This window comes from Leptinotarsa decemlineata, unplaced genomic scaffold, assembly GCF_025532065.1.
Source record: "Leptinotarsa decemlineata unplaced genomic scaffold, Ldec_3_MD MMD2_tig00026358_RagTag_RagTag, whole genome shotgun sequence".
NCBI lineage: Eukaryota > Metazoa > Arthropoda > Insecta > Coleoptera > Chrysomelidae > Leptinotarsa > Leptinotarsa decemlineata.
Genome location: NW_027412703.1, coordinates 3,208,333 through 3,220,976, shown reverse-complemented (window position 1 = coordinate 3,220,976; position 12,644 = coordinate 3,208,333). Strand labels below are relative to the sequence as shown.

General features: G+C 34.8%; 3 protein-coding genes across 7 annotated transcripts in view; 1 reads left to right on the top strand and 2 right to left on the bottom strand.

Annotated features, from left to right (window-relative positions):
• Positions 1 to 12,644, top strand: part of LOC141486514 (uncharacterized) — a 138,089-nt gene that overhangs the window by 48,319 nt on the left and 77,126 nt on the right. Inside the window, exon 1 of one of the 3 annotated variants that reach the window (XM_074184642.1) lies at positions 9,758 to 10,242. The exons of the other annotated variants lie outside the window; for them this stretch is intronic. Within the exon in view, the coding sequence (XP_074040743.1) occupies positions 10,179 to 10,242 (64 nt within the window). The 5' untranslated portion in view covers positions 9,758 to 10,178. Of the gene's footprint in view, positions 1 to 9,757; positions 10,243 to 12,644 lie in introns of those variants that run through there. 3 annotated transcript variants of the gene reach the window in all.
• Positions 1 to 12,644, bottom strand: part of LOC111515788 (uncharacterized) — a 221,525-nt gene that overhangs the window by 154,461 nt on the left and 54,420 nt on the right. The gene's annotated exons all lie outside the window — the stretch shown is intronic.
• Positions 1,711 to 11,764, bottom strand: LOC111513020 (uncharacterized). The gene is made up of 2 exons (XM_023169181.2): positions 10,392 to 11,764; positions 1,711 to 1,997 (listed from the first exon to the last, which is right to left on the bottom strand). Exons 1-2 carry the CDS (start codon positions 11,627 to 11,629, stop codon positions 1,937 to 1,939), a joined length of 1,299 nt encoding a protein of 432 aa, XP_023024949.2. The 5' UTR covers positions 11,630 to 11,764; the 3' UTR covers positions 1,711 to 1,936.

Sequence of the window (12,644 nt, the reverse complement as noted above, 5' to 3'; positions counted from 1 at the left end):
AGATTTACACACTGTTTTTTTAATAAAAATAATGAATTGAAAAACCAAAACCTTTCTTCCCCCAAAAAATATATATCTTTCAACACAGGTCAAAAAAAATATAGCAGTTTTCCCTTCATAGGTACACTTCCCCAAATTTTCTATTGAGTTAGTTTTGTTCATTTTCTATACTGTGAACCATTAAACACTAAAAATAGCAAGAAACATTGACAAAAAGGGAATTCAAATATGATTACGGAATTAGCCAAGGAAACCACTGAAACGTGTATACTTGAAGTACCTAAAAAAATCCAAATTGTATTATCAGTACTACTAATTGTACTATCAGTAGTATAATTTGGTAGGACGGTAGCCTGGTGGTTTGACGTGGGTAATTTGCTCGACTGACTCGATCGAACTAATAGAATATTAAAAAGTATAATAATATTTTTCTACACCCGTACTCTAACAATATACTTATATGACCATAATCCGTTTCATAATGATATCCATTATCAGATTTTTCATAACGATACAGATTATCAACCAATAGAAACCCATAATTTTTCAATCAAGAATCCTGTTCCTTTGTTTGTCCTAGATTCTAACCTAAGTAACTAATTGCTTTATTTGTCAAAATCAGTTTTCATATTACCTACCTATATTATCAAAATGTCTGAAAACACTGATATAGAAGGAATACCATCGACTCCAATATTTTTAAAAGATCAGATTAATTACAGTTGTTATATTCAATATAGATATAATTAGAATCTTTATAGTTTTCATATATCCATGATAATACCATTAAGTTTGTGTTTTTTTTTTAAATATGAGTTAATCACTGTAAATGTGTTCAATACAAATATAATATTTATAGTTTTTCATTATTTATCGGGTTTAGAAAAAATAGCGTATGCAACTCTCATGTAATGGTTATTAATACACTCGCATATACCATACAAAACTCGCCTTCGGCTCGTTTCGTATCCCGGTTAATGCTCGTGTCTTAATAACCATCATTACATGATCGTTGCATAATATACTATTTTTGGGAAAAAAAGTTTTTGGCTTTCTACTACTCCATCTTGATACAAAAAAAAAAGAAAGATGAGGGAGTCTTCCAATATATATAATGTTATCCAATTTGGTACTGAAGAGCCTTAGGGCAAGTGTCTTAAGGCGGAACATCGGTATATACCAGTGAAGATGGCGGTGTAAGTGCAATTTATTACCATTCATTTAAAGTAGAACTCATGTGAATGGTATCTGATTTTTATTCCATAACGAATGTTTGGAATTCAAACTGAGTAGAGAAAAGTATCTTCTGTATAATTCAGTGTTCCTATAGAAGTATTTGTTTCGAAAGAATTTTTTCTTTCGTATAATTCAATGTTTATATGAAAGTAGCTGTTTCAGGAGGACTTTTTCAGTTTGTGTCTGAAAGTTACTTCTTTGCATGATCTACACATCCATGTATAGAGTTACTTCCTTCCTTTCTTTGGAAGACTCCCTCATCTTTTTTTTGTATCAAGATGGAGTAGTAGAAAGCCAAAAACTTTCTTTCCCAAAAATTAATCACTCCTAAAAAATATAACCCCTTCAATTCATATAATATGTGGTGATATATTGGGATAGATATTTATCATCACGAATCGTGATTTATATCTTCGATTCCATTCCAGAACACCACAAAGGCACGAAATAACAATGAAATTGAAAGTAGACGTGCATTATTTCAAAATAATATGGTTATATTACTACATCACGAACAGTCTCATTTATGTAAGCACTAAATCGAATGCACAACAATTTATGATAAAACACAGAGCTATTATAGTAATCACTTAAAAACAATGACTCATATACAAAATATTTCACTCCTAATTATATACAATTTTCATAGAAAATAAAAGTTAGGCCATGAAGAAGAATTCGCCATCGGAATTCTCAATCTCTATTCGGCATCAACTTTTGGATTTCCCCTACCAGTTAACTTTTCCAATCCACCTTGGGACCTGAAATTATATAAAAATTCATCATTTTCAAAAAAATATATTGAAATTGATATACTTATAACGTTCACAAAAATTTCGATAAAAATACTTCCAGATAAGGCATCTGCCGAGAAACCTATGCGACTGTATCTCAAGCGGAAATTTACGCTATTGAATTGTGTACAGAGAAATTTGAAGAATCCATCCTCATACACAAGTCAATAAACTATTTTTGGCCAATAAAGAGCGTTGGAAGCTCTTGGCTCCTACCGAGCAACTTCTAAATTGGTAGCAAATTGCCAAAAAAGACTCCTCGATAGGATGAATTAACAGATTGTCACTGGTCTGAGGCTGCTAACTCCTTTGCAAACCACTAGAATAATTTATCAAACCTCAATATATCCATATTGAAAGCCGCATCAATGAAAATGATGCTACTTCAATGTTACTTGAAGTACAGATTGAGAATCAATGTCATCCTTGACTGATATATTTTTGAAAACTAGAGCCCAAACACAGCGCATTTATGGTTCAACGCCAGACAGCGGTGTTTCGACCCGCCGTAGGTCTCATCAGTGGTACTAGGCTGAACCACTATTGCATTGCTAGACTCAACTGCCCTTGAAGAACAAACCTGAGTAAACAAGAGAGATGGAGACGCCATCTATACCACCGACAGGTAAAACTTGTTACATTACAGTGAAAGATACAGGACGAATTACATCCGAGGTCGATTTCAAAGCTTGGCTTTTCAACTGCCGCCTTGGGAAGCCTCGTTTTTTTGATATCGATCCCATAGACGGCGTTGTCGTGAGAAGATATGTCGCCCTTATTACAAAATATTTTGGTTTCTATTACACAGGACGTATTTTAAATGATGTGATTACTTTCAGGTGGTGATTTCTCGTCATATTTAATGAAAAACATTCACATGAACGTCTGTCCTAACTTGCTGTGTGTCCACTGTACTGTAGTGCTTGTGTTTTATCTTTTAAATAAAAACGTTACTGGGAAATGAAACAAGTTAGGACTCACGTTCATATGAACCTTTGCAGAAAATATGACAAGTAATCACCATCTGGAATAAATAACATCATTTAATATACACCCTCTACAACCTTATTTTTCACTGTTTTCGTTCTCGAAAAGCAAAGATAGAAATAAAAATAGAAAACCTATAAAGTAAGCACTACAAATCTGTTTTTTTTGACTGGAAACTTGATAAATACTTTACTATTGTTTCAATTTGTTTTTTGCCCAAAAACAAAACTGAATTCAAAATTCATACAGGATAAACTTCTTTTCATTAATATGAATCTGGTTGATCGTCGTATTTGAATTAGATGCCTACTGAAACTTATAATATTGAGGCAATCACTTCATTTTGATGTGTGGTCAGGTTACAGTATTTTTGTATTATACGAAATCTCTTCAAAAAATGAGGTGAATGTGAAATTTCACGGTTTAGGTACATTCGATACACTATTTCTTTATTATTTTACATTGATATACTCGTCTCAAACATATGTTCACATCTTACATATAGTCAGTGGGCATACTTGAAGACTGGCTAGTCTCAACTCCCTACACTGTAGGTTAACGGACTGACACCTATCAGAAAACAAATACCACCTAGCTAATACCACGAAGGGCATTGGATTATATCCGACAGGTGTCAGTGCAGGATTCTTCTCAGAAGTTATTCCTGCATATGCTGTTGGCGATTCAACTGCCGCAATAGATTTTCAATCATTAGAACACACTTGCAAACCGGTTTCGGACTGATAGACACTATCATGCACTGACGAGTGGCCAAAAACGGTGACGTTTTTGACCACTCGTCAACACCGTCAACACAGTGATCATGCTTCAGCCATCGTATTCACCAGATTTGCCCCACTACGACTTTTTCCTGTTCCTAAGATGTTTTGCGACGATTGAGGGGATAAAAACCGGGAAAATTAAATTTAACCTCATTTTTAAACAGATCTCGTATATTCCACTTCGCGTTATACGAATATTCGTATGACATCATTGCATATACTAATATACTGATATGTCTCAATTCCTATACATCAACAAACTGAAAGCTTTTTTATCATTGTAGTATCATGACAAAGTGATTTTTTTTAAATTTAAATACTTAACTGATTAAAATTCTTATCTTACGCTCCATTGAACAAAAACGATTTTCAAATTGAAACGGTTTTTTGAAGATGATATCTAATCTCAGATGATATGGACATGTACATCAACTGACGCTGAATCCTGAATAATATACGAGCTACCTTCCGAAATTTATACAGTTACTCAATTTTGGTATACAGGGTGTAACTGAATAAGTGTTAAACATTCAAGGAGGTGATTCCTCATCGAAAAAAAGGATCTTTCATACAAAGAAACTTCATTGGAGCACCCCTTGTTAAGATACAGCCCCTTAAAGGGGGTACATAAAATTTGTATAATAATTTTTTCACAAGCACTGAAAAAGTAACGATATTGAAATTAACCTGACGTTTTATACTACCAAAAAGACACTTAGCCAGAAATTTATTTGGTTTACCCCATGGTTGTAGGGGGTGGAAAACGCAACCCCTAAAGCTTATTTCCAACGTAACTTTTTGTCTTATTATTTGTTTACCATTCGAAAATTCATTTCGAATAGCCTGTTTCAATCTGAACAAAAAATATCTCTTGGGTTTTTTGCCCAAAATGAACCAGTTCGCAGAAAAAAATTATTTTACGAACAACTACAGAGATACATCGTCATGAATTCGAACTGGATTTATTGTTGTTTTGTAGTTAGTAAATTAAAAATTGAACGTATGCCTTACTATTCAATCGAGGAAGTATAAAATGAGGCCCAATTAAATCATCCCCAATAACTCCGAGCCACACGTGAAGAGAAAACTGTTCTTGATGGTTAGTTTCGACAATAGCGTGAGGGTTTTCATCAGCCCATATGTGGTAATTATGAAAATTAATAATGTTGTCCCAAAAAAACTACATTCATCTGTGAAGTCCATCGTCTTCAGAAAGTCACAATTTCTCTTCTAATCATTTTCAGCATCGAATTGCAAAATTCAAGACGGTTCGGAAAGTCTCGCGGTAACAGTGCCTGTACTCGTTGCAGATGGCATGGGTATAACAGTTGTTCCTTTGAAATTCGAAATATCATCATATGATCAACATTTAGCTGGAAAGCAATCTTTCTAGTACTGGTAGTAGGTTGTTCTTCAATCAAATTAAGTACTGCTTCCTCAAGCTGTGGCGTTCGTACTTCTCGATGGCGACCACAATCCTGCGTTCTTTTGTCGAATGAACCATATTCTCCTAATCGTTGATGAAGTCGAGCAAATATTCTATGTGAAGGACGCTGCCGTTGAGGATACATTTCAGCATATCTTCTAAAAGCTTCTAACCCATTCCCATGCGACAGACCGTTAACGTACCTAATGCTTATCAGCCATTTCCTCATTTGTGTATGCCATTTTAATAACAAGTGAATTATTGAAGTAACAAATTTAGAACAGAACAAAAACACACAATTAGTAATAATTCAATTTCGAAAATTCACAAACTGACAGCGTCATACCAATTTAATTGTCACTATCGCTAATAGCGACCTACTAGATAAATTATTTTCGCATTTCCGCATTTATGACGAAGTATGTCTGTAGTTGTTATACACCCTGTATAATAGATATGCATGTTCAATTCTGTTATTAACATTAATTTTCTATAACTTCACGACGGCGACGTTCAGATTGTTAGTAGGTATCCACAATCAAAACGTCTTAGGAGACTTGTTTTTTTCATTTTCCATAACTTTTTTTTGTATATACAGGGTGTGTACTAAACATGCGGCAAAAAATCAATAAACTATTCCTTGGACTATTCTAAGCATATTTTGATTTGGTTAAAATTTGCTACGAATTATATTGGAATTATGAGGACCAGTGGCGTCCCAGTGGGTACCACAGCCAACAATATTGAAAAACCATTTCAAAAAACTATCCCTGGACAACATAAAATAAAAACAAAAAGTAAATAATAAACAATTTAGACCTTGAAGAAAATGACCTTCTGATAAAATACACGACTGCAATCGATTTGTCATTGATTACCGAATACGTTGAAAAATACCTCAATCGATTTATCATTGATTATCGAATACGTTGAAAAATACCTGGAGTATTCCTTATGGCACTGCAATTGTCAATTATTCGATTCCTCAAGTCATTTACATCTAGTACAGGAGTTTTGTGAATAAGAGCCTTCAGATAACCCCAATTATATAAATCTAGAGGATTCATATCAGCAATGCGAGCTGGCCAATTTTGAGGTCCTGCACGTCTAATCCAGCCTTTAGGGTAGGTGATGTCGAGATGCTGACAAACGAGAACACTAAATTGAGCTGGAGTTTCGTCGTGCATAAACCACATGTTGCCTCTCACAAGTACCGACAATACTTCTAACAAAATGGGTACATGATCTCGCAAAAAGTCCGTGCAGGATTCACCTGTTGATCTTGCTGGTAGAAAAAATGGGCCAATTAGGTAGTCACCAATGATTCCCACTCAAACGTTCTGTCGAGAACGAGAGACGAGATTTGTTTAGTCTACTTAGAAATTTATCAAAGGCAGGACTTCTACGCAAGTCACTAAGTGGCCTCAATTATATTTTTAAATTAAATAAGTTTAATTTGTATCAATAAAAGGGAATAGACGCATGCTTTCATAAAGCAGTGTTTAATTTCAAGTCAAATAGCAATATTAGAAAAATTACGGACTCTAAAGTTCATCAAGTCAATACACGTTCAGCCAAAATTGTCAGTGTGAAAGTTCATAATAGCATATCATGAAAAATTTGTTTCGTCCGTAAATGAAGTAGTGAGTGCCATTGTATGAATCAACCACTTGTAAAACATCAATGTTTGGTGAAAATTCCGAGGCAGTACAGCTTGAACCCAGTGTATATGATAGGGCTATAGGAGTTTTCCTTTTAGAACTGTACACACGGTTTTTGGGCTGACTTCCAGCTGCAGTGCAATCTTCCTGGTACTATTTAAAGGTTCTTCTTCTATTCCGTGTTAGGAATCATACCTTAAAAGGTAAAACCTCGTTAGTCCTCAGCTCGCACAAGTTTCGACTTTTGAGAGTTGTCTTTCACCACCTGAAATTTATTCAAACTCCCAGTAACACATAATCCTGCATGATGTAGCGTTCTAAATGTTTTAGCACATGGAATTACTGTTTTTTTTTGTACCTTGGGAGCTGTCTGACTTGTCCATTTAGTCCAAGTCTCCAGAAAACACTACAGCCTCTTGGGCTTGATGCGTTTATTCTCCCATCTTCTCATGACACCCACTTCATCAATCTCGTTCCCTGTACTAGTTTGTACAGGTCCCGTGTTGGATGTTCGTAATTTTTTACGTCCATATATTGCCTGCCTCCTGTGATTCAGTGCCTCACATTCGCATTAGATGTGTGGAGCTGTTTCTATCCCTCCGTTACATAATCTGCAGCTGAGGTCTCCGTCGTACAGCCCCATTTTATTCAGGTGTCCTCTAAACAGACAATGATCGGTTAGTAACCGTGTAATTATTCTGAACCGATCCCTACTATATTGAAATAGCTCTTCGGTTCTTTTCTTGGACGGTTCCCTAATGAAGGTTCTACTGTGTTTGTTGCCAGGTACTTTTGTCCAGTACTCTGTGTGCTTCTTATTGGTCCATGTCCTAATCTGGTTTCGTACCAATGATTTTGGTACCCTCAGAGCTGGTTCAGGACCTATATATGAAGTTGATGATCCGCGTGTAGCGCATTCATCAGCTTTATCATTACCTGTGATTCCTGAATGCCCTGGCATCCAGTTCAAAGTTAATTTGTTCCTATTTGAAAGTTCATTCAGTTCTTCATGGCATTCCCAGACCAGTTTTGATGTCACCTTCAGGTTTGTTAGAGCCCCTACTGCGCTCTTGCTGTATGTTAAAATATTGATCCGCTCATTTCTTTGAGGTCTCAATTTAATAAGCCTTGCACACTGCAAGATAGCATACACTTCCGCCTGAAAGACGGATGTGTATAGTCCTAGCGGATAGCTGTAGTTTAGATTTCTATCCGCTCGGTATATTCCAGCTCCCGTTCCATGTTTGGTCTTCGATCCATCTGTATACCAGGTGTTTTTTTTTCAAACATGTTTTCGGGGTGACTAATGGTCTTTCACTCTTCACGGCTTATGATTTTGGCCGTGAAGTTTGTGTTAAAGGTGTACTTCGGTGTCATGTGGTCCGTGCACATATTCAATATGTGCTCCTCCACTTGTTCCGAAATTTCTATTCGGTCCAATTTTTGTAGTTCGGTGAGTTTTCCAGTCTGAATTGGTCCATCCTGGCCTCCCCCATTATCACAAAATTACTCTGTTAAGACATCTGTCCTGGTAAATTATCCGTGCTTCTTCCGCATTTCCATTTGCTAATCCATTAATCAAGTGCAGGTCAGCCATTCCAGCGTTAGTAAAATTATCCATGATGGAATCATTGCTAATTAACAACTCTGACATTTACTGATATGACAACACTATCACTGTCAACTGGTCTCAAAGCAGGTGTTTTTTTCTTGAAAACAAAGCTAGATATGAAGACAACACAAGTGACGATAAAGTTGTTATTTTTAGTCGATAAATCTAAAAAAATAAAAAACTACAACAACATGTCAGTGGCGTACTTTTTTCTTCCAGTTTTGTTGGCTGTGGTCCCCACTGAGACTCCACTGGACCTAATAATTTCAATCTTGTTGTGGCTAAATAAGCGCCTTATTACTTCAAATTTCAACCAAATTTGTAAAAGGATATTTACGATATTTACGACCTAACGAATCACTCTTTGAAGTTTCATGCCATAGTTGCGAAAGAACCTGAATATTAACGAATTATTAAATCATTCAAGAAATGAATAAATTAAACAAGAATCTGTTTTCAAAAATTATTATTTTTGTCAACGATTAAATTCCTAGTTTTTCAAACTCTTTTGAAATACGTATTAACTATAATTTTTGAAAAAATAGGCGTTGAAACTTGAAGAAATGTAATTATAAAGCTTTTATCAATGAGAAAACAAAATAATAATATTTTTAACCGGAAAAATAATTCTTTATTTTCAATTTTGTGCTATTTAAACAGTGGTTTCGAAAAGTGAAAAAAATTTCAGGTTTTTCATTCAAAAATCAACTTGCAATTTGCAAAAATCAACAAAAGCATGGTTGCTTAGTGGTGGAATTTTCATATGTCTGCATAATAATCATTTTTCGACCTAACGAATCACTCTCTGAAGTTTCATGTCATAGTTGGGAAACACCCTGTACATTAACGAATTATTTAATTATTACAGAAATGAATAGATTAAACAAGAATCTTTCTTCAAGAATTATCATTTTTGTCAACGATTGAATTCCTAGTTTTTCAAACTCTTTTGAAATACGTATTAACAATAGTTTTTTTTAAAATAGGCGTTGAAACTTGAAGAAATATAATTATAAAGCTTTTAACAATGAGAAAATAAAATAATAATATTTGTTACTGGAAAAATATCTCTTTATTTTCAATTTTGTGCTATTAAAACAGTGGTTTCGAAGAGTGAAAAAAATTTCAGGTTTTTCATTCAAAATTAACTTGCAATTTGCAAAAATCAACAAAAGCATAGTTGCTTGGTGGTAGAATTTTCATATGTCTGCATAATAATCATTTTTCAAGCCCAATTTTCACCTCCAAAGTAAAATTATAAATATTGTGGAAACAGATCCAGGAGGCGAACTTTTTTGCAGTAAGTTTTCTGCTTTTTGAGGATTCTTCTTCGAATCGCAGATATCTCAAATAGTTTTTGAGATACTTAAAAAACAATATTTGCCTTTCCCTTTTCAAAAGTGATAAAGTTGGGTAACAACTTTTTGATCATAATTTTCGGTTTCGGGGGTCAGGTTAATGGATAAAACGAACTTATAAACCAGACTATATTCTGATCTATCAGTATGCCCTTTTTTGTCTATAAGTTTTGTGAAGGCACTGAGGATAAATAGTTTTCTAGTGGGCCTTGAACAATGCTGTGGAATTTTTTCTTCATAAATCGAGACAAATTTGTTAAATTAACAAAGTGGTAATTTTTTATTTGAGTTGGACTAGCCTTGTAGAAATTGTCCCGAATAAATGTATCCTCATCAACAAAGTACGAGTCGTCAAAATTCCATTGACCCTACCCTTCGAAAACAAGGTAAGACAGTGACTGAATTCAGTGAAAAATATTTGTCATCCTATGATTTCATTGATCTCAAAACCCATTAGGTTCTTCCGCTGTCGTCACACTTTCTCTATTTGTTCGTTTAATCATGTAAATAACTAGTTAGGAATATATTTACTTACGCAATACTATTTATGATGCTGTCCAGCCCATTGTTTTTCTTCACTCGGTTTTTGGGAAGAGTAGCCAAATAATCGTTTGCTTTATCGTGGTAAGATCCGTACATTTCCCTCAAGGCACCATACACCAATTTTTTCACCCTGGGATCATTTTTATCCAATGTGGGGGCTGCACTCCCGTCCGTTGTGTCAGGTTGCCTAGTATTTTGCAGCTTTGGCATGGTACTATAAATATTTGGTGGAGCCTTCGAAGTGGAAAAAGGTTTGGGAGAAACCTTCAATTTTTGAGAAGAAAAGTTGGAAGCTGGTGGTGGTGGAGGTGGAGGAGGAATACCACATGAAACATTTTTCGGGGGTGGAGTGCCAGAAGAAATAATTTTTGAAGGTGATGGTGACCCCGTATCTGTGATAGATATTTCTGTCTGGAATTGATTTTGTTCACATTTAGTTGAGGTCATTGCGGCAAAGTCCACATCATTTCTGCATGGCTTTTGTTTGATATTATTATCGTTGCTTAGTATCTGAGCAGGCATTCCTTTATTGAAAACTGGTTTGGGGGATGGGCACACATTTTTCACTGGTGAAGTTGCTTTGGTTGCTGATTCGATTCTGTAGTCTGTTTTGTCATTCGCTGAATTTTTTTCGAAAAGCTTGGATTTCTCAGTAATGCTGGGTGTCTTTTTCAGTGGGTGCCTTTTTATTTCTTTAAAAGAAACGTTGTTTTCCATTTTTTTCTGAGGATTTTCATCGACACGAACTTTTCCTTGTAATAATTCAGTGCCTGTTTCAAACTGCAATATATGTTTTCCAATATTTTCCTGGCACTCTTCAGTGGAAACTTTACATGAGCTAACATTTCTATCCTGTATTCCATCGACGTTCAATTGAACAGTTTTGGATATTTGTTGTTTTGAATTTTGTTCGTTGTTGATTTCTATAAAAACCTCAGTTTTTACAATCTTTCCTTCTCCATTAGGGCTCGGTTTTTTCTTGAAATCGGTTTGAATTGGATTATACTTTTTATTGTTATAGTTTTCAAGGTACTGTTTAAAACTTTTCGTAGGCATTTCATTCAAATCGGAATTAATGCTTGTTGATGAATTATTAGACGGTGGAGAACAAAGGACTCCCTTCTCGCCATTCTCGTGTTTCTTTCCTTGTTTATAGTTTCCAAGAAAACTCACATAATCCTTATAAATCGGTTTTTTGTCTTCTTTGTTCGCTACGGCTGCAGACATCATGTACCGCGAGCACTTAAAACTTAGCACGGTGAGAACACTAACGTCAAACTTGGTCACTGGGTAACTCGAGAGACTATCCTCGACTTTGCAGTGTTGCAGTTCACTGTACTATGGTTTTGTCGGTAGACTCGGAATCTGTTTAGCAAGACCGGAATGATATCATCGTTCGTCAACGTGGAGGGGCGGTGAAATGTGAAATACTTGAATTGCATTAGGAGTGGAAATCTATCATAGTATAAAAGTATTATCAATCATCAAAAATATGGCTGCACTTGGAATATTAGAAACAATTTAAAACTCTGACAAGAATCGGTGAAAATTTTCAAAATACACTACACGTTTTGCCAAACTGCATGACACGAAACAGTATTTTTCTATAGTCCGTTCATAATTTGTTGATAGCTCATTGCAAGTTTGACCCTCATTAGAGAACTGAAATACAAAGAGGACAGCTAATATGATATAATAACAAAAACCAAACTAAAACTGGCAGTTTAAGATGTTTTCGACTAACCCACCTTGTATCTGAAGAAATACAATACAGCTATAAAAACTTTTAATCCGATTATGTAGGTATTTTGAGTGGAAATGAGTGACCAGTGTCGTAGAGTATATGATTAAAACATTAGTTACTTTAAATAAATAAATATATTAATATTCTTAAACTGTAGGTACCGTAAACTGTATTTTTATTTTAAAAAAATTTCTTTATTTTATTCAAAAATAATAAGTTACTTGCAATTTGTAAAAGATACATTTATTTAATTAATACCTATTTTTAAATGATATAAACTACGATTACTTACACTATTCAACTATTCAAATTCAAAATAAACAGGATCATCTTCGGAATCCGAGTTGTCTTGCAGGTTAATAATTAGCGGTTGTGTCTCTACAGTCGCATCAATTATATTGTCAAGATCCCACATTTTTTGTTCTTCTTCTATTGCATGTCTTACTGCATCTCGCCAATTTTGTTCTGTAATATGTTGTTGTCATATAACAATTCACGTAC